Below are 17,682 nucleotides of genomic sequence, written 5' to 3' on the forward strand. Positions count from 1 at the left end.
TGGTACTCACTAGTTATGGAAGCAGCATCGTCCTTGAGTGTTTAGTTTTGGGGAAATGGTATCTTCAGCTGCAATTAAATGTTGCCATTCCCAGGACTTGGTAATAGTGGCTCCCAGGTGGGAAGTAAATTCCTGCTGGTGGAGCTGACCTGGCACTTTGCTGCACAGAAGGAGGTGATCCTCATCTCCAGTGTGGGCTGCTGGCTGCATGGTCCTGCCCCATTGCTTGTGCTGGCACAGGTCCTGCTGTGCACCAGCTCAGTTTAGTACACCTGCAGAAAGCTAGCCCAGTGGAAGGGAACAGTTAAAGGTGAGTGGAGTGAGCTAATGCTTGGATGAATTCAGCTGGGTCATTCTCAGGGGACTTCTCTTTGCACGGAGAGCAGCGCCTGACACTGGCAGAGCTGGTGTGGGCAGTATCCAAAAGATCTCCTGATCCTGCCTGGGATCTGTCTGGAGAGCTTGCTCTCTGGGTGGCAAGAAAATGACATTTCACACCACCCTTAGCAGCTCATCTCTGTCTGCCCAGCACTCAGATTTTCAGCAGGAGCTGCCAAAAATGCCCAAGTCAAACACAGTGTGTGCGAAAGTCAGCCCTGCACTACAGAGTGCAGTTGTGCTCTGAGTGTGCAACTGCACAAAACTGCCAAGTTGTTTTGTGAGGGAAGAAATATCTCAGGAAATCCAGCCTCCAGCTTGGCATGGGAGTTGGTGTGTGGTGCTGCTGTGTGTGTTAACAACTTGCTCTTCGGGTGCATTTAATTACTTTTTTTTCCTAATTGACAGAGCACTTCTTTGTTTGAAATCTTTCTGACGAGGAGTTGATTAAATATCTCTGTATGTTATTTTTTTATTTCTTTATCCTCAGTGTAGCTTGGTACTGAATTTATCTTCCAGTGATCCTATCTCCATATTTTAATTTACAAGTGATCAGTGAGCCGTATATTGTTTTCTGACAGCAGGCACAACTCATGCTGGGAATCTTTTATTCCTCCCTCCCCTCTTCTCTCTCGTGCAGAACTTTTATGTGCGTTTCAGGGTTTTGCAGGAAAGTTTGTGATTTTAGGTTTGTGAGGCCTTTTGCTTTGGGGTACATTTGTTTCTTGCTGTTCTTTACACTGACATGGCTTCTGTTTCTTGAGGAAAGTCTTGTTTTTTCCAGGCCAGTGATACATCCCAGCTGGTGGTCTCTGCCTTAGCCTTGGCTGGACCTGGGAGGCTGTGAGTTTCCCAGCTTTTTCCATCCTTGCCTTTTCTGTATGTACTGGCAGATGTATGGCTTCTGGGCTTTAAAAAGCCTTTCTGGGTCACACATGCATTCCTCCCCAAGGCCCCACTTGGTTACCTGCTGGTTTGTTAGCTGTTCCACAGGCTCCAGCACGGCTGGTAATGCCAAGCTGTTCCCTAGCCAAGCACATGTCCTTATCACTGCCTGCAGTCTTCACATGCAGAGATGGACTTGACCTGCTCTCCCAGTGTTTGGTGGGTCTGCAGTCTGACTGTGCTGCTTTTGGGGAGGGGCAGGGCATGGGGCCACTTGTAGGTACTTTGGGATGATCAGGCTTCTTGGGGCTGGAGCTGGTGGGGGGTGTGGATTAGCAAGCGGATCCACCATAGGGTTTGAGGAGTGGTGCCTGTTCTGCTTTGCCACAGCACCCTCTGGCACCATTTTGAGAGCATCAAACTCCACTCCCCAGGCTGCAGTAGCGCAGTGTCCTTCAGTCCTGTGCCTGTGCTTGGGGCTGAGTGCTGGGCAGGGCTGTTGGACGGGTGATGGTCAGCATGGACGTGCACAGCTACTTAAGTACCCGGCTGGTCTTGCTGCAGCAGCAGCAGCTGTGAGGCTGGGGAGCGGCTGGGCTGCCTGCTGGGCTGTGGACTTCACAGCAACTTGCTGAACATGTTGAAATGCAGGTCATTTGGTGGTGTTCAGAGTCATAGCCTCAGCTCTTTTGTTTGACCTCATGGTAGGGGGCTGAAGCTGAGCCTTCCTCAGGAAAGGGTTAACGCTGTCTTTCCTTCCCACAGAGCTGCTCTCCCAGTAATTCAATCATGTCAGCCTGTTTGCAGGCAATAATTCATTGTTATAGGAACACTACAGTAAAGTGACAAGTTAATAATGGCAGTAATAATGGCAGGCAAAGTCTAATGCTATTTCCCTTTCTGCTGCTCCTGTTGCACCAACAGCCTCCCATGTTGGCTAATGCAATTTGCAACCTCACTAATCCAGTTTCAGGAGGAATTGTGTTCAGTTAAAAAAGAATAGCTGGAGTCGGGAGCTGTGCTGCCATGTTCCTGCCTTCTCTGGGGAGGCTGCCCCAGTGCTGGAAGCCTTTGTCTTGTCTTTGCTGTGATTTCTGTGCTGTGGTTAAGCTTAATGAGCACAGTCCTCCTAGGAGCATCTCGTTTTCTTCCCTTCTGCAAATGCCTTTCTTCTGATGCCTCCTCTCCAAAAGGACTTGCACATCTTTCCTTTTGAACGTTGGTTTGATTTCAAATAACCTAATAAACGTGAGTCACCCAGCTCTCACCATGCTGAATCAGTAGGCTGGCGTGTACTTGCTTGACTCTGTTCAGTCATTAAAGCAGGAGTCCTTGCAGTGTCTGGGGAGGTGGAGGAGGCTCCTCAGCCCTGCTTTGTGGAAGGGAGAAGAGCTGGTAGGGGTCTGAATGTTAGTGCATGTCTAAGCCTGTGGCAGTAACCTGCACACTGGTCTCTTGAATCCCAGGCAAACATCCTCCTGGAGGAATTCAGGCACCGAGTGCTTTTCAGGCCCTAGTGAGGGAAATGATGAAACACTTCTGGGATATGACCACAGGCTGAGGGAATGGCTGAGTTTGTGCCAAAGGCCTGGCCAATGCCCTTCAGAGTTGTACACTGAGTGTGCTGGGGAGAGAGGGATTCCTTGTAGAAGTCACCGTGGGGCTGTGCTGCTGGAAAAGAATCTCTTATGACTGGCCTGCTAAACGTGGGTTTAGCACCTGTATGGCGTTAAACCAGGGCTTGGCTCAGGTTGGGCTGGCCTCATTTCTGCTCCCCCTGCACACACACCTCAGCACAGTGAAATCTCGGTGGAGGCTTTTAAAATTAGGACATTTCCCCGGAAAACTTTTTGCAACATTTCATCAGTTCTTTCCAAGCAAAAGTGTTCTCTGGAGGAGTGCTCCCCAGCGAGCAGCAGCCTCCAAAGTGGGACACTGCCTCCCTGCTGTGGTGACAGGGCTTTCTGGGGACTCTCTGGGATGGTGGTGGCCATCCTCCTGCCCACCCTTCTGTGCCACAGCTGCTGGTTCATGCGGAGCTCCTTCCCCAGTGGATGGCCCCCTCCTCCTTTACTGCAGGGCAACATTCTGGGGTTTTGTTTGGGGCTGTTTTGGGGAAACAGTATCTTTAGCTGCAATTAAACATTGCCATTCCCAGGACTTGGTAACAGTGGCTCCCAGGTGGGAAGTAAACTCCTGCTGCTGTGTTTTCTTGCTGCCTACAAGGCAAAATGATGTAAGGTGTTTGAGACGGAGCATCTTCTTATCACAGCATTTTTAGGTACAGGTTGCAAAGTGCTTTGCTAAAGGTAAGTGTTGTAACCCCAGCTTGATGATTAGGAAAAAGAGGGGAGGGAGCCAAGAGGCAGCAAGTCAGCAGAAAAACCATGAATCACATCATTGTCTCAGTCCTCCTCCTCTGATGACTGCACTCCCTTCCTCCAAATATTTGTGTAACTGTGCTTACCAACATGCTCAGCTTGAGGAGACTGATTGCCTGCTTGATGGTGTGGAGAAAACATCTACTACATATCAGCTTGTAGAGGATCTGGCTGTGTCATAGCTTGCTGTGGTTGTAAGGTGTGTCTGACCTGAGGTCCCAGCCAGAGGTGCAAGCTCTGAGGACCAGAAGCTGCCACAGGCATCTTGAGATAATGATAAAAAAACCTAAGAGGTTTCTAACCATGACTTGTTGCCTGTGTAAATTGAAAGCCTTAACAGCATATGTAGGGCCAATTACAGTACATTAAGGTACAATATCCTCTTTACTGGCACTCTCCAGGGAGCCAGGAGACATTGTGGCAACAGGATTATGGTTTGCAGATGATATGCACGATAACTTCACCTAGACGCAGGCACCTGTTCCTCTCACAGAGCAGATGTTTGGGAGGCTGTTAAGAGAACATCAGCCTCTTGACAGCCAGCAGAAAATGCTGGGTAACTGTGTCTGTTCACACTGCTGGACCACCACCTCTGCTGCCTGACATGGGGCTGGAGCAGCCCTTCCCTGCCTCACCGAAACCCCAGCCCCTGGGGCACACCAGATCAATTCAGCCTTTGAAGGCTGAGCCCTTTCCTGGCTCTCTGCCCAGGCAAATCCTCAAGCCAGGAAAGGGAGTTTCCCCCCTGTCAGGAGGGTGAGGTTTTGCTGGCTGGGTGCCTGGGTGTCAGACTTCTTGCAACCTCACTGGTGCACCAGCAGCTACAACCATTTCCATGTCATGGCAGCATCTCTAAACATGACCTGGCAAGCATGTGGCATGGAGAGACTCAGTTTGCACTGGAATAGGCTTACCACCACTATGGGAAGAGATGGATGGACTCCCTGGCGTTGTATTGTGCCATTCCCATTACCCTGGACCATCAAGTTCGGTATTATCTGTTTTCCCCTTTTTAAATAATTTTTCCCAAATGCAAAATGAGCTTTGTGGATTTGTTTGTGTATCTGTGAACAGGGGCTGATGGTCAGCCCCATGGGAGAGCAGAAGTGCGAGTTACCCCACAAAGCTTCCCGTGTCTTCACCAGGATCTCTCCCCTGCATGGACGAGCAAACCAGGCTGAGGGTGAAGCTGCCCCAAGGTAACCTGTGAGCCACAGCATTTCCAACTTAGCTGTTATCAGCCTGTGGTCCATAAAAGCCTTGAATCACTACTATAGGATCTGTAAAAGGTAATGAAGAAGAGATGGGTGCCTGTGTACTATGCAGGAGCCAGCCCCAGGATGTGGAAACATTTGGCATTCACAGAATTGGAAAAGACTGAGAATGTCCTCTCTAATTCTGTGGGAGGGAAACAGAACCTGCACTTGCAACTTTTGCAGTGTGCCTCCCTCAGGAAAATAATTCATGTCTGATGAAAAGTGCATTGGCAGGGATGTCATTACATATCACTGATACCTCTAATTTAGAGGAAACTTCGTGCACAGTGTTATGAACCTCTGTTAGAGTATAGTCTGGCAAAGAGAAGACCTGTGATTCTCTGCCAGGGCTTGCTGCTCCAGCTGGTAGCAGCCGTAGAAGCACTACCTCATCAATATCTTAGGGGACTCAGCACAAATGTGGGCAAATTCCTGACTGCTGGCTGCAGTGCCTGCCAAGGATGGGGGGTGTGTGTGAAAATTAGGATTTCATTTTTGCCAGAGTTAATAAGATTGTTTTCCCATTGCTCTCAAAAAGATTTCTTCCCAAAGATTGCATGGGAGCAGGGAAAGCTACTGAAGGGCCATCTAAGAGTCCTTGGATGACCTTAGGGGTCCATGCTATTAGTACACAGTGAATATTACTGTGGTTATGGTCTGGGAACAAGCACTCACTGCTTCAGTGGAGGAATATATCTGTCATGTATAAGGTGGGTCTGTTGCCCCAAACTAAGATTAGAATTACTCAGTGTCAGCCATCCTCATTTCATCTCCTGGAGGTGCCACGATGTGGGAAGAGCACTGAGAGGGGTGCTTGCCTCTCAGCAGCTCTGGTCTATGTGTACCCTGGCTTTGTGTGTGTGTGTGTGTTGATATTGAGCAACCCACCACACACAGCGTGTGTGTATATACTGCATTTTAATAGATATAGGGCTACTGACTTAACATACACAGTTGCTATAGTAACAAAGGTTTCCGTAGTAACGGTTGCAGAAAATAATCCAGTACCAATTAAAAATAAACTGTTTGGAAAGGGGGCTGGGGGAGAAAGGAAACTGCTGAGAACCACCTTCTCCTTTATTGGTTCATATCCTAGGGACTTGGAAGATTGATTAATGCTCGAAATAACCGTTCTTAACCAATGGTGAGCCAAAATGGTGGGATGAGGGTGGATGTGGTGGCTAAGGCTGTTGTCCTAGAGTGAAACAAAGGGGAAGGAATGTGTCTGGGGTATGGCAGAAATTCAAGAGGGTGACACTGACTCTTTCCATTAGGTTGAAGTCCCTAGGGAGGAAAAACAAGGACAGTTTCCCTCCTTTCCTTCCTCCAGTGTCTGCATGCCATACCACAGGCACGGAGTCTTTATTAGCATACTGATTAAAGCCACGGGCAATCCAGGCTCCAGGGGAATGTCTGATGCGATACTAGGATGCCTATCTCAGATGTGATAGCGCAGAAAGCATTGCTGTGGTGGGAGTTCCTCCCATTTGAAGTTGTTTGTGCCCATCCTCTCCCTGGGCACTGTCACTCATTGCTTGTGCTGACAGGCATCCGAGGCCCTGGTGCCAAGGGAAGCTGGAAGCAAAGCATGATGCAAAGCAAGGAGCCTATGCCTTGGTGAGAGAGAGAGCACAACGTTGCTTCCTCACAAACACAGGATGCGTGGGATGTCTTTCCAGGGTGTGGATGGGCACAGGTCCCCTGGCAGCCTTCAGTTGTTTGTGCATGTGGTGCCACACTTTCGTTGTGCTACTTGTACCCGTGCATTCTTCAAGTTTTATTTAAGAGATTTGCAGCTTGTCAGCAGCAAGGCAGCATTACCCCTTTCAGAGGGGAGCAGCTATGTGAGGAGAGGTGAAGGAGGGGAGGCCCATGGTGGCACAGCTGCTGGGAGGAGTGGTGTGTTCCACTGGATGGGAGCTGCCCCTCTCCCCTGTCTGTAGCTGGCGGGGACTCCAGGGCACAGTGAGCACAAGTGTCACAGGAGGGCGCCTTGTGTCCTCCCTTGCCAACAGGAATGCCCTGGCTCGGGGCTGGGGTGACAAGCACAGCATGAGCACACACTGCAGCAGAGGCTCTCTCTTGTGTTTGTAGAGGGAGAGAGGAATTGGGAATCTGTGTGTCTCTCCTTACAGGAACTAGAGCTAATCATTTTGCTGTATCATCCTCAACACCGTGGGACTGCTTAGCTGCAGCGTGGGAACTGAACTTGTGCTTGGGATGCCAGGAGAGGTGATGGGCCTGTGGCTTGTCCTAGACTGCAGTTTGTGGTGGACTTGGAGCCAGATCTCCTGGCTGTGGGAGCAGAGCTTGCTCCCTGCTGATCCCTTCCAGTCTGGTGCTCTTTCTCCTTTTCCAGTTGTGCCTGCACTTCCTCCCCTAGCTATTGCGTGTCTGTGGGATACGTCTCACTGAGATGGCTGGCATGTGACAGCAGTGGGGTCTCAATGCGCTTTCTCAGAAGTGGTTTTCTCTGGAACTGGTCAACAGCTCATTGCCCTGAGGTACAAGTGGTATGATTTCACCATGAGAAAAACCACTGAGTTTGGGTGTAGTCATCTTACTAAGTCTGGTGCCTTAGAGCACTGTGAATTAAAAAGAGTCTTTTGAAGGTCAGACAGAAAAAGCAGCCTCTCTTGCTGAGGGACACAGTGGGAGGATCCAGGAGAGGATAGGGGTTGAAAGGAGAGATGGTGGAATAGCTAAATATCTTAAAGGCATATGGGACCCAAGGCAGAGGGCACTCTCTGGTCCACCCCAGATCTGGTGAATTTCTTTCCTTTTTTAATGACCCACCTCTCTTCATCCTTCTCCGTTCCCCCTCGCAGTGACCAAGCTGCAGGTGAGCAAGTCGAAGCGCAGCATCACCCTGGTGGAGAACCGGCCCATCCCCCTGAACTGCTCGGTGAAATCCCAGACCAGCCCCGACTCCCACTTCGCCGTGCTGTGGTATGTGCACAAGCCCTCGGATGCTGATGGAAAGCTCATCCTGAAGACCACCCACAGCTCGGCCTTCGAGTACGGCACCTACGCGGAGGAGGAGGGGCTGCGGGGCCGGCTGCAGTTCGAGCGCTCCGCCTCGGGCGGCCTCTTCAGCCTGACGGTGCAGCGGGCAGAGGTGCGCGACAGCGGCAGCTACTACTGCCACGTGGAGGAGTGGCTGCTCAGCCCCAACCACGCCTGGTACAAGCTGGCCGAGGAGGTGTCAGGGCGGACCGAGGTCACCGTCAAGCAGCCAGGTGGGGTCCTCTTGGTACGACCTGTGAGATTGCCACCCTGTGAGATTGCATCCTCATGCCTGCACATCCTTTCGTGGAAGGAGGGTTTTCCTTCCTTTGATGTGATTCCTGTCCCTCCAGGCTGAGCCTTTCAGTGTCCCCGCGTGAAGGTTGTCCATCCCCCATAGTCTATAGGGCGACTGCATCCAACCAGGTTTCATTATCCTTGAGAGCACCATGTAGCGAGAGTGTCCGCTAGTGACTTACTGAGAGGGAACCCCTGTGTGTGTGCCTGCCTGGGAAAGCAATTTTATGTCTTGCACACAGTTTAATTCTACTCTGTGCCTGTATCCTGGCAGGCACAGGGAGCCTTGTGTCTTTTCCCTTTGCACATGAGATGGGAATAACATTTAATGAGGTGGGAAGCTGGCTGCTAGGAAAGGAAAAATCTGCTCTGTGGGTGGTTTCTGTGGAAGTGGATTACACTGATAAAGGTGAGCTGGTGGAGGAGCTAAATATAGCTCACACAAGCTGGGGCGAAGGGGAGAGGCAGGGAGGCAAGTACTGTCCAGAGCATTGGTACTTCATGAGGAAGCCTGCCTTGTCCTTGCTTGTTCCAGCTGCCTGTGTCTTGAAGATAAAATCCTGCAGGCAGGATGGATGCAGCTGGATATCAGGGCTAGAGCAGGATGCTTCGTGCGTTTTCTCTGTCTGGATTTGGCTGGCTAGACACAAGCTCTGTGGACAAGGGTGCAAGAGGGATGTTGGATATGGTCCCCAGTGCAGCTTTGCCTGGTCACACACACAGGAAGCACAGCAGGGCATGACTTGCTGCCAGTGCCAGCTCCTCATTTCTGTCTGCAGAGTCCCAGGATGGCTGAGGGGTGGTCAGGGACGGGGGTCTGTGACTGTCCCCTCCTTTGCATCACCCACCTCCCTCTGGGAAGTACAGAGTTTGTTGCTTGCTGCAGCAGCAGTACCAGGGAAGTCCAGGCTGGCCCTGGAAAGAATTGTGAAGGATTTAGGAGAGTTGGACACGTCATTTCGCATAAAAGAGCTGATTCCAGTCACCCTCCTGTGTATCAATGAAGTTGTGGAGCAAAAACCAGGGACATTCCCGAGGCAGCAAAACACTGCGTGTGACTTTACCCTCATACCACTTCTTGTTTTGCTGCGGGGCTTCCCTGTAATCAGCTGTCTGTTCTCTACCTTGCTGGTTTTTTTCCTTTTTCCACAACAGGGGGCTACTAGTTGGGGTATGATGAGGCTACTGCCTCATCCTAGGAGGAGAACAAGAAAAGAGTGAGCTGTGATCTCCCTTCATTAGGTCTCTGTGCACTTAGGACCTCCCAGGTCCTGCTGGGAGATTGTGGGTTTCCAGTTCCCTGCACTGAATGGGTCATTGTTGGTGACTAGTCTGAGATTTTCAGAAGACCCTAAAAACCACCAGACTTTTTTTCTCCTCTATTTTTTTTTTGTCCTTTCCTTTCTCCATCATTTTCCCTCTACTTCCTTATTTCTTTCCTCCCACCCCAGGATTGTGGCCATGCAGGAAAGGCTTGTGGGGTGACAAAGGACCCTTGCAGCCTTTGGTCACGTGCATTTCTAATGGGCTTTTCCCATAGATAACCGCCTGCAGGTCAGCCAGATGCACAAGAACATGACGGTGCTGGAGAACGAGTGGGTGACCCTGGAGTGCCTGGTGAAGAACCGGACCAGCCCCTCATCCCAGCTCTTGGTGGAGTGGTCGGTGTGGCGGCCGGGCCGCACCGAGAAGGAGGTGGTGGCCTGGCTGAGCCGGCAGAGCACGCTGCACTACGGGGAGCTAGCGGTGCTGGGCGCCCTGCGGAGCCGGCTGCACCTGGAGAGCCCGGCCCCGGGCCTCTTCCTGCTCTCCATCCAGAACTCCACCGTGCGGGACAGCGGTGCCTACGGCTGCCGCGTGGAGGAGTGGCTGCTGGACCCCAGCGACCGCTGGTACAAGCGGGCAGAGGACCTCTCCGGGCTCATCACCCTCACGGTCAAGCAGCCAGGTCAGTGGGATCTGGTGCCATCTGCCTTCAGCAGCCTTGTGCCCTCTTGGGCAGACTGAATCACCATCTGTCTGTCAGTGACAGTGGGTCCAGACACAGGGCAGGATCACAGGACAGACCACACTGATTCCTTTTTCCTTGTCTTCTTGATTGCACTCTTGCTTTTCTGGAAAGTGTGTAGAACAAGTTCTGCAAATACAACTAGATGGGCTTGGTGTTTTGTCACTGCACTTAGAATTATTTTTTTTCAGCACTTTTGGCAGATTAAATAGGGTAGGCTCCTGATTTTACTCACATTTTGATTGAGACTAGGATAAAAGAAGCTACCCGTCCTTTCCAGGTGTGTGCCCCAGGAGCAAGGTCCTTTCATGTGAAGAGGACAGTGGAGGCACACTGCTGAGTCTTACTGAGGTTGCTGGCAACCAGCACCCCCAGATCCCTTTCTGCAGGCCTGCTCTCTAGCTACTCCTCTCCCAGTTCTACTTGTGCATGGTGTTACTTGGACCTAGGTGTAAAATCCAGGCAGTTCAACTTGTTAAATTCCATTCCATTAATTGAAGTCCCGAGTTCCAGTCTATCTAGATCACTTTGTAAGGCCTCTTGTCCTTCAAGAGAATCAGCAGCACCTCCCAGTTTGGTATTGTTTGGTATTATAAATCAGCAAATTTGCTAACGGTGCATTCAACTCCTGTATCCAGATCTTTGACAAATATATTGAACAGCACTGACCTTAAAATTGAACCCTGAGGAGCACCACTGGTGACCAGCCAGAAGTAGCCCCATTCACTGTATCCCTTTGAACTCTGCTCTTCAGCCAGTTTTTCACCCAGTGCACCATGAACCCACCCCCCCCATCCCACAGCTGGATCTTCTCCATAGTTTTTCCAGGAACTGAGGTCAGACTAACAGGTCTGTAGTTTCCTGTGTCTTCCCTCATGTCCTTCTTGTAAATTGGAATATATACTGACCAGCTTCCAGCCAAAAAGCACTTCCCCAGACTCCCAGGGCCCTTGGATATGTTCAGGAGGAGCCCTGCTGTAACACCTCATGAGTCCCATCAGGCCCCATGGACTCGTGGACACTTGGCTGATACAGCTGATCCCTCACAATTTCAGAGTCTGCAGATGGAAAAGTTACTGTTCCTGCACTCATGGTCCTCTGACTCACGGGACTGAGCAGCCCAAGGTCTATCAGTATTATTAAAAACTGAGGCAAAAAAAACCATTGAATGCCTCTGCTTTTTCTTCATCCCTATTAAATAGGTAACTATCTTCAACAGGTAGTTCAATGAACAATGTAGTTCAACATTTTCTAGACATCTTCTTGCTATTAACAGCTTTTAAAAAGTGCTGACACAACACTGACCAATTTGAACTCTTAATTGAGCTTTGACATTTGTCTCTTCTCCCTGCATATGTGAACTACAGCTCTGTAACCTTCCTGCAGAGCCTTGCTTCCAGAGATCATACCATTTCTTTCTCCTCTTGAGCTCCACAAGGAGTTGCTGTTCAGCCAACATTGCTTGACTTAGGGCACAGTGGAGCTGCCTGCTCCTGTGCTCCCAAAAGATGATTCTTAACATTGACCAGCACTGATGGACTTCTGAACCCTTAAAAGCAGATTCCCAGAGTATTCTGCTAAGTTTTGCCTGTTTTAACAACAGATAAGATGCAAAGGCAGTTTACCTTGGAAAATACAAATCCCCTAGTTTTTGAAGCATATGACTCAAGATTAAATATCTGTCTTAAAGGTTGTAGGACAAATAACAGTACAGTCCTCCTTCACCGAGTACTTTCCAGCTTCTAAAGCAGCCACTCTGCATGTTCTGCAGTGCTTCACGCCTGCCCATTCCAGCAAGATGTCAGCCTTGTAGCTGTGCAGCGGAGCTGGCAAAAGCACGAGGTTCTGGAAAGATTTTAGTGGTCATTCCTGGCAGAGGTTTGTACTGTGGAGGAGGAGCAGGGGACAGAGCTCTTATCTGCCACGTCTTTGCTTGGGGAGTTTTGCTGGCCAAAGTGGCTTGAGCAGAGAGACCTCCCCAGGCAATCCCTGTGCCATGCTGGGTTGGCAGTACAGCTCTCCATCCAGTGTGATAATTTCCAGCCCTGATGGGGAGGATAATGAACAGCAGGAAAAATCTCTGAGGCTCCTCTTGAATTGCAGAAGAATGTGGAGTGGGAAGAAGAGAGGGAGTTGGGAGTTCGCTAATTGAAGATTTTTTTTTCTAGAAGTGCTTTGTTGTTGTTTGTTTTTGTTTCATAGCAGTCAGTACTTAACAAAATGACTAACTGTGCTTGTGACTCATGTCTCATTAGTGAGGATCTCCAGCCTCATCTGTCAGGGCTATAATCATCAGCAAGGGGGAGAAAAACCTCTCAGCACCTTCAGACATCAGTTCTCCTCTTTCTGCTTAACCTGCTAAAGGTCAGGGAGGCTTTGTGTTAGTTTTGACAAGCCATTTCCTTCCCTTCCTCCTTTTTACCTTCGTAGTCCCCAAAATTTCATGACTTAACTCATTTCTGTTTCTGCTCAGGAGTCTTCTTTGGGAAGGTGTGAACTGCAAATACTCATATTGCTTATGGCCTGAAGAGCTCTGGCCTTAATTGAGGTTTTCCTCACGGGACCATTTAAATAGTGTTGGGCAGGTGCTGTAATGAGAAGCCCACTGGGCGCAGCAGCTCTGTGGCTGATGAGAGCTGAGGGACAGTAGCCCCCTCCTGAGAGACACCCAGGGTGTGCACAAGGGAGGGCTTGCCCAGCTCTGCTCACTGGAGAAGAAAATGCCTCTCTCTTCGGTGAGCTATTGACTTGCCCTTCCTGCTCCGCTCCCACTTTGGAAAGGGCTTTTTAATCTTTAAATGAAAGCTTAGATCCAGACTGATTGTGATCCCTGGAGTATGTGCTCCCTGGCAGGATGACTAAACCAAATGTTAATTGCTCTTGAAGTCAGCCTTTAATCAACTCATCGTGGGTTCTGGCCACTGTGTCTCAGGTAAAAACATCTCTTTAGCCTTGCAGTAAGCACTAGAGGAAAAAAAATGAGGAAGACTTCTGGAGCATCCTTGCTGCATTAGTGTTGAGACCATCTCTATGGAGGAACCTCTTACCTAAATGACTTTCCAAGCTGCTGGAAGGTCTTTTACTCTTCTGTCATAATGACTTCAAAGTCCTTTGAGCATTCTCAAAGAAATAAAAAGCAGGAAGTGCAATGTTCTTTGCAGTAGTAGCTGGGGAGGAATAGCACATGGCTCCTCAGCACATGCACCAAACCTTGGTATCCTGACACACAGCATGTCTGGATGAGCTGCAGCAGCTTTCTCCCCTCGTCCCTTAGTTGGGGTGAGGATGGGCAGGGGTAGGATGGTGCTTGCAGCCAGCACCTGTTTGACCCTGTGCCAGATGGTGCTTGGTGAGGTGAGGATGCTGTGCCTGCAGGGTTGGCCTCAGGGGTCCCTGTGAGTCTTGGCAGGCTGCATCAAGATTTGGGTTTTGCTTGGATCATGCCCAGCACAAGTCACGACTGTTTGTGTTGAGACAGGGTGGTTTTGATGATAGCTCAGCGCTCACCTCTTGATTTTTGTCATCTCAGATCCCACCTTGCAGGTGGACACAGCCACTGCCAACCTCACAGTGCAAGAGAAGGAGTCCTTCCCACTGGACTGCAGCATCCTGTCCCGCTCCAGCCCCGAGTCCCACTTTGCAGTGACATGGTACAGCCTGCGGGCCAAGGAGGCAGGCGACCACACGGAGGAGGGGAAGGAAGAGGAGGAAGAGAGGGAAGTGGTGCTGAGTGTGGGGCCTGATGCCATCTTCAGCCCCGAGGCTGGTCGCTGGGAGGGCCGTCTGCGCTTCCAGAGGCTCTCAGCAGTGCTTTTCCGGCTGACAGTGCTGCAGGCAGGCGGTGCCGACACGGGCAACTACTCATGCCGAGTGGAGGAGTGGCTGGCAGATCCCAACGGCGTCTGGTACCGGCTGGCCGAGGAGGAGTCGGGGATGGTCGCTGTGCACGTGCAGGATGCAGGTGAGAAGTGGTGATGACTGTTTTGGGCCATGGCCCTGGCATCCTGTGCATCTTCAGTTCAACCAAGATGAAAAGACCAAAGAGTGAGTGGGACTGGGGCAAGTCTGTGGTGCTGGTACTTTTCCAATCAGCTCAATGGTTTATAAGATACTATAAAATCTCCACCAGGGAGGACTCTATCACTGGTGAAACTCTTGGGGGGATAGAGCTGAAACATGCCCTGTTAGAACTTTCTTCTGTTCTAACACTGTTATTTTTCCCAGAGCTCCACCTCCTGCTTTGACACAGAATAATGAACATCTGGTTTTCTATGTTTCTAGGAAGTTTGCATGCCCTGATTAGAGAGAAACCATGAAATGTGACCACCCTGTGTCTCTTTCCAGGCTCCACGCTGCAGTCTGTCATCTGCTCCAATGACGCTCTCTTCTACTTTGTGTTCTTCTACCCCTTCCCCATCTTTGGCATCTTGATCATCACCATCCTCCTGGTGCGGTTCAAGAGCCGAAACTCCAGCAAGAACTCGGAGGGCAAGAATGGGGTTCCCTTGCTGTGGATCAAAGAGCCTCACCTCAACTACTCTCCCACTTGCCTAGAGCCACCAGTCCTCAGCATCCACCCGGGAACCATGGACTAAAGAGGCAGAGACACCTGTAGGGACACACAGAGGGAGAGAAGTAGAGATACACCGGGAACCCTCAGGAGCACAGCAGGGTTTGTTGTTCTTGTTTCATTTGTTTCCATGTCTGTGCTCCAACACAGTGGCTGAGCTCTGCCCAGCCACCAGGAGCAGGATGGTCCAAGGCTTCTTCCAGCACCTGTGGGAACATACCCCCTCACCCCAATGGACAGAGGCACTTGCTGTACATAGCAGATGTTCCTCTTGGACTAATTTGACTCACATCAGTTGCTGATTTTTTGGGCTGTTGCTTTTTTATCTTTTTTTTTTTTTGGTCACTCAAAGAACTGTAGACTTTCCCTGCCCTCCATACAGTGTGGAGTTCCCAGGGGGTATTTGGTCCTAAGATGATCTCTTTGGAAGTATATGTGTATGTTTTCCAAAACAGACTGTTTTTCCTTCTCGGACTCAGTGCCACAGTGAAGAAGATCTTTTCCCAAGGTGCACTGAGCTAGTTTCTCCCTCATCTGAAACAGACAAAGCCAGGTCTGTCCCCACAGGCGTTAACTGGGCTGTCTGTCAAGAGGTCCATTCCAGAGACTGGCTGTAGCCTCAGCATCTTCTTGCCTCCACCTTACTCGTTTTCTCAGGAGGGAGCAATTCACCTTTTGGGAGTGTTCCCAGGTCTTGGAGAGACTGAATATTGACTGTGCTTGCGGTCAGGACGAAAGCAGTTTAGTTTGTCTCATGGAACTGAAGGGGGGAAAGGAAGAGCACCTGAAAGCCCTGACTGTGTTGTAGCAAAGAGGGTCCTTGTACGGTCTCACCAGAGTCATGCTCCTCCCTGGTGTCCATGCTGCCATCTCTGATGAGGCAGATCTCCTCTGTACCCCAGTCATTTGGGAATGGGAGGCTTAATCCAGTCTCTGAAGGCTTCAACATGACCAAAGTAAAGACTGTCGGAAGGAGGAAAGGAGACGCTCCACGGGTCAGGTTCACAGTCCCTGGATGGTTCAGCCAAGGAGCCCAGTAGCAAACATGCCACGTAGTGGGGACGTGCAGTTAACCACCGTGTGTCACGAGTTCTCCTGTGGCTGCACTGCTCCCCAGTGTGAACCTGGACAAAGCAAGGGGCCCGCAGCACATCAGCACCCTGGGGACTTCCCTGTCCCCTTGGCCAAGAGAAATCTTCCCCCTGCGTGTATGTGCATCTGCCATTTGTTTCTGAGACTTCAGGAAGAGAATCCATTTCTCCATAAGCTCCCCCTCCTGGCAACGTCACCTGCTCTTGTAAGAGTCACCGTGGCAGGAAATGCTGTTCTTTCTGTGAAAGATAGGGCTCTTGTGAACCAAACCAGGGCTCTCGCCACATGGGGCACCTGACCTCCTGCACCCCCTAATGCCAAGAACCCCCTCCCTGTCCTGTGGAGGAAACCGCCTCCTCCCCCGTAAGCGTTATGTCTGGCGGAAGAAAATGTTTGCCAAAAATGGCCTTTTGTTGTCTTCCTTGATGTCTTCCTGGCAAATCCAGCCATTTCTTTTTTTGCAGCATGGCTGAAGCCAACGGGGGGCAGATGGGTGCAGCCACAAGACCCCCCCCCCCCGCCTCACGTGTGAGAGGTGCCATACCCACAGCCGTTGTCCTCTCCGGAGGGTTGGACTGCTCTTTGGGAGCAGAGGGGACCTCAGCAGATGCTCTGTAGCACTAAGTCAGTTAGACCCTGATGCCTTGATGTTTCAGAGGTGGTGAAGCTTCAGGTGGTGGTGAAGCAGGAGATCTGCACCATGAAGCCTTGCTCCTGTCTGGGAGAGGACCCACGTGGCTGCAGATCCTGCCATGCTAAGGTGTTTGAAGTTGGCCACCTCTGCACCTCCACCAGAACAGCACTGGTTTCTTCTTCTGCTGGGAAGCCCCAGTTTCACTCGTCCCTCTGTGAAGTCTGCCTCCTCAAGAAGTAACTGCTTACTGGCCCCAGCATATGCATACAATTCACATTCCTATATCTGTATGTATCGCACACCCGCACACTTGTCTCCCCTTTCTGGCTAAGACGTCTGCAAAGAGAGGAGTGGGATGAGAATTGAATGGAAGTGAAGAATCGAGGTGCAAACAGCTGCAGCTGCAAGCCAGTGGGTATTGTTTCCTAATTGTACTATCTCCTGTATGTACTGCTCCTGGGCAGGAACCATGACTCACTTCAGCTTTAAGGAAGAAGAGAGAATGAAGTCAGCAGGAGCTGTTCTTTCCTGGGAGAGCTCCGCTCTGCGCCTGAGCCACACTCCTCCTCGCCAGCCTGTCTGCCCCAGAGCAGGGCTCTCCTGGAGGCCTGCCACAGAACCCAGGCTTTCCCGGGAAGTGGCTCCCACAGTGGTCCCTGAATGTACCTTGTTGGTGACATTTCTCCATTGCTCTGGCAGTGTGTTGCCCAGTCTCAAACTTCTCTCAGTTTTTTTAAGGCAGCCTCTTCCTGTAATGAGTTTTAACACAAGCTTTTCAAACCACTCTCTCTGCAGTAACTTTCTGTAACGAACCCAAGAAGAAAGAGAGAGACTGTATCCATGCATGATGTGGAAAAATGTTTGGGATTTTTAAAAAAAGAAAAAAGTGAAAAAAAAACCCAACAAAAACTTTGTACTATGTTGCACTAAAACATGTTTTATACAACACACCTGAGAGCTGTAGTAAACTGTGTTGAAATTGTGAATCCTATTGCTGCTGTTTTTTGTCAGATCTGGGCTTTTATTATGCCTTTATGTGCACTCAGAGCATAAAGGTGTGCTGAGGCCCTCCTCTTGGGAACACTCTCCCTCTGCCCCTACTCCTTGATGCAATAACTTCTCTACCTACCACTTGTAGCACATCTCTCTCTTGTAGCTGGAGCTTGCAGATACCT

General features: G+C 50.4%; 1 protein-coding gene across 2 annotated transcripts in view; it reads left to right on the forward strand.

Annotated features, from left to right (window-relative positions):
• Positions 1–17,511, forward strand: part of IGSF3 (immunoglobulin superfamily member 3) — a 93,416-nt gene extending 75,905 nt beyond the window's left edge. The window contains exons 6-9 of one of the 2 annotated variants that reach the window (XM_038133519.1): positions 7,729–8,139; positions 9,744–10,151; positions 13,741–14,172; positions 14,556–17,511. In XM_038133519.1, coding sequence (XP_037989447.1) covers positions 7,729–8,139; positions 9,744–10,151; positions 13,741–14,172; positions 14,556–14,806 — 1,502 coding nt within the window. In that variant the 3' untranslated portion in view covers positions 14,807–17,511. The remainder of the gene's footprint in view (positions 1–7,728; positions 8,140–9,743; positions 10,152–13,740; positions 14,173–14,555) is intronic. The other variant, XM_038133510.1, reaches the window with a different exon arrangement.
• Positions 17,512–17,682: the final 171 nt, after the last annotated feature.

The sequence above is a fragment of the Motacilla alba genome, chromosome 1, assembly GCF_015832195.1.
Source record: "Motacilla alba alba isolate MOTALB_02 chromosome 1, Motacilla_alba_V1.0_pri, whole genome shotgun sequence".
NCBI lineage: Eukaryota > Metazoa > Chordata > Aves > Passeriformes > Motacillidae > Motacilla > Motacilla alba.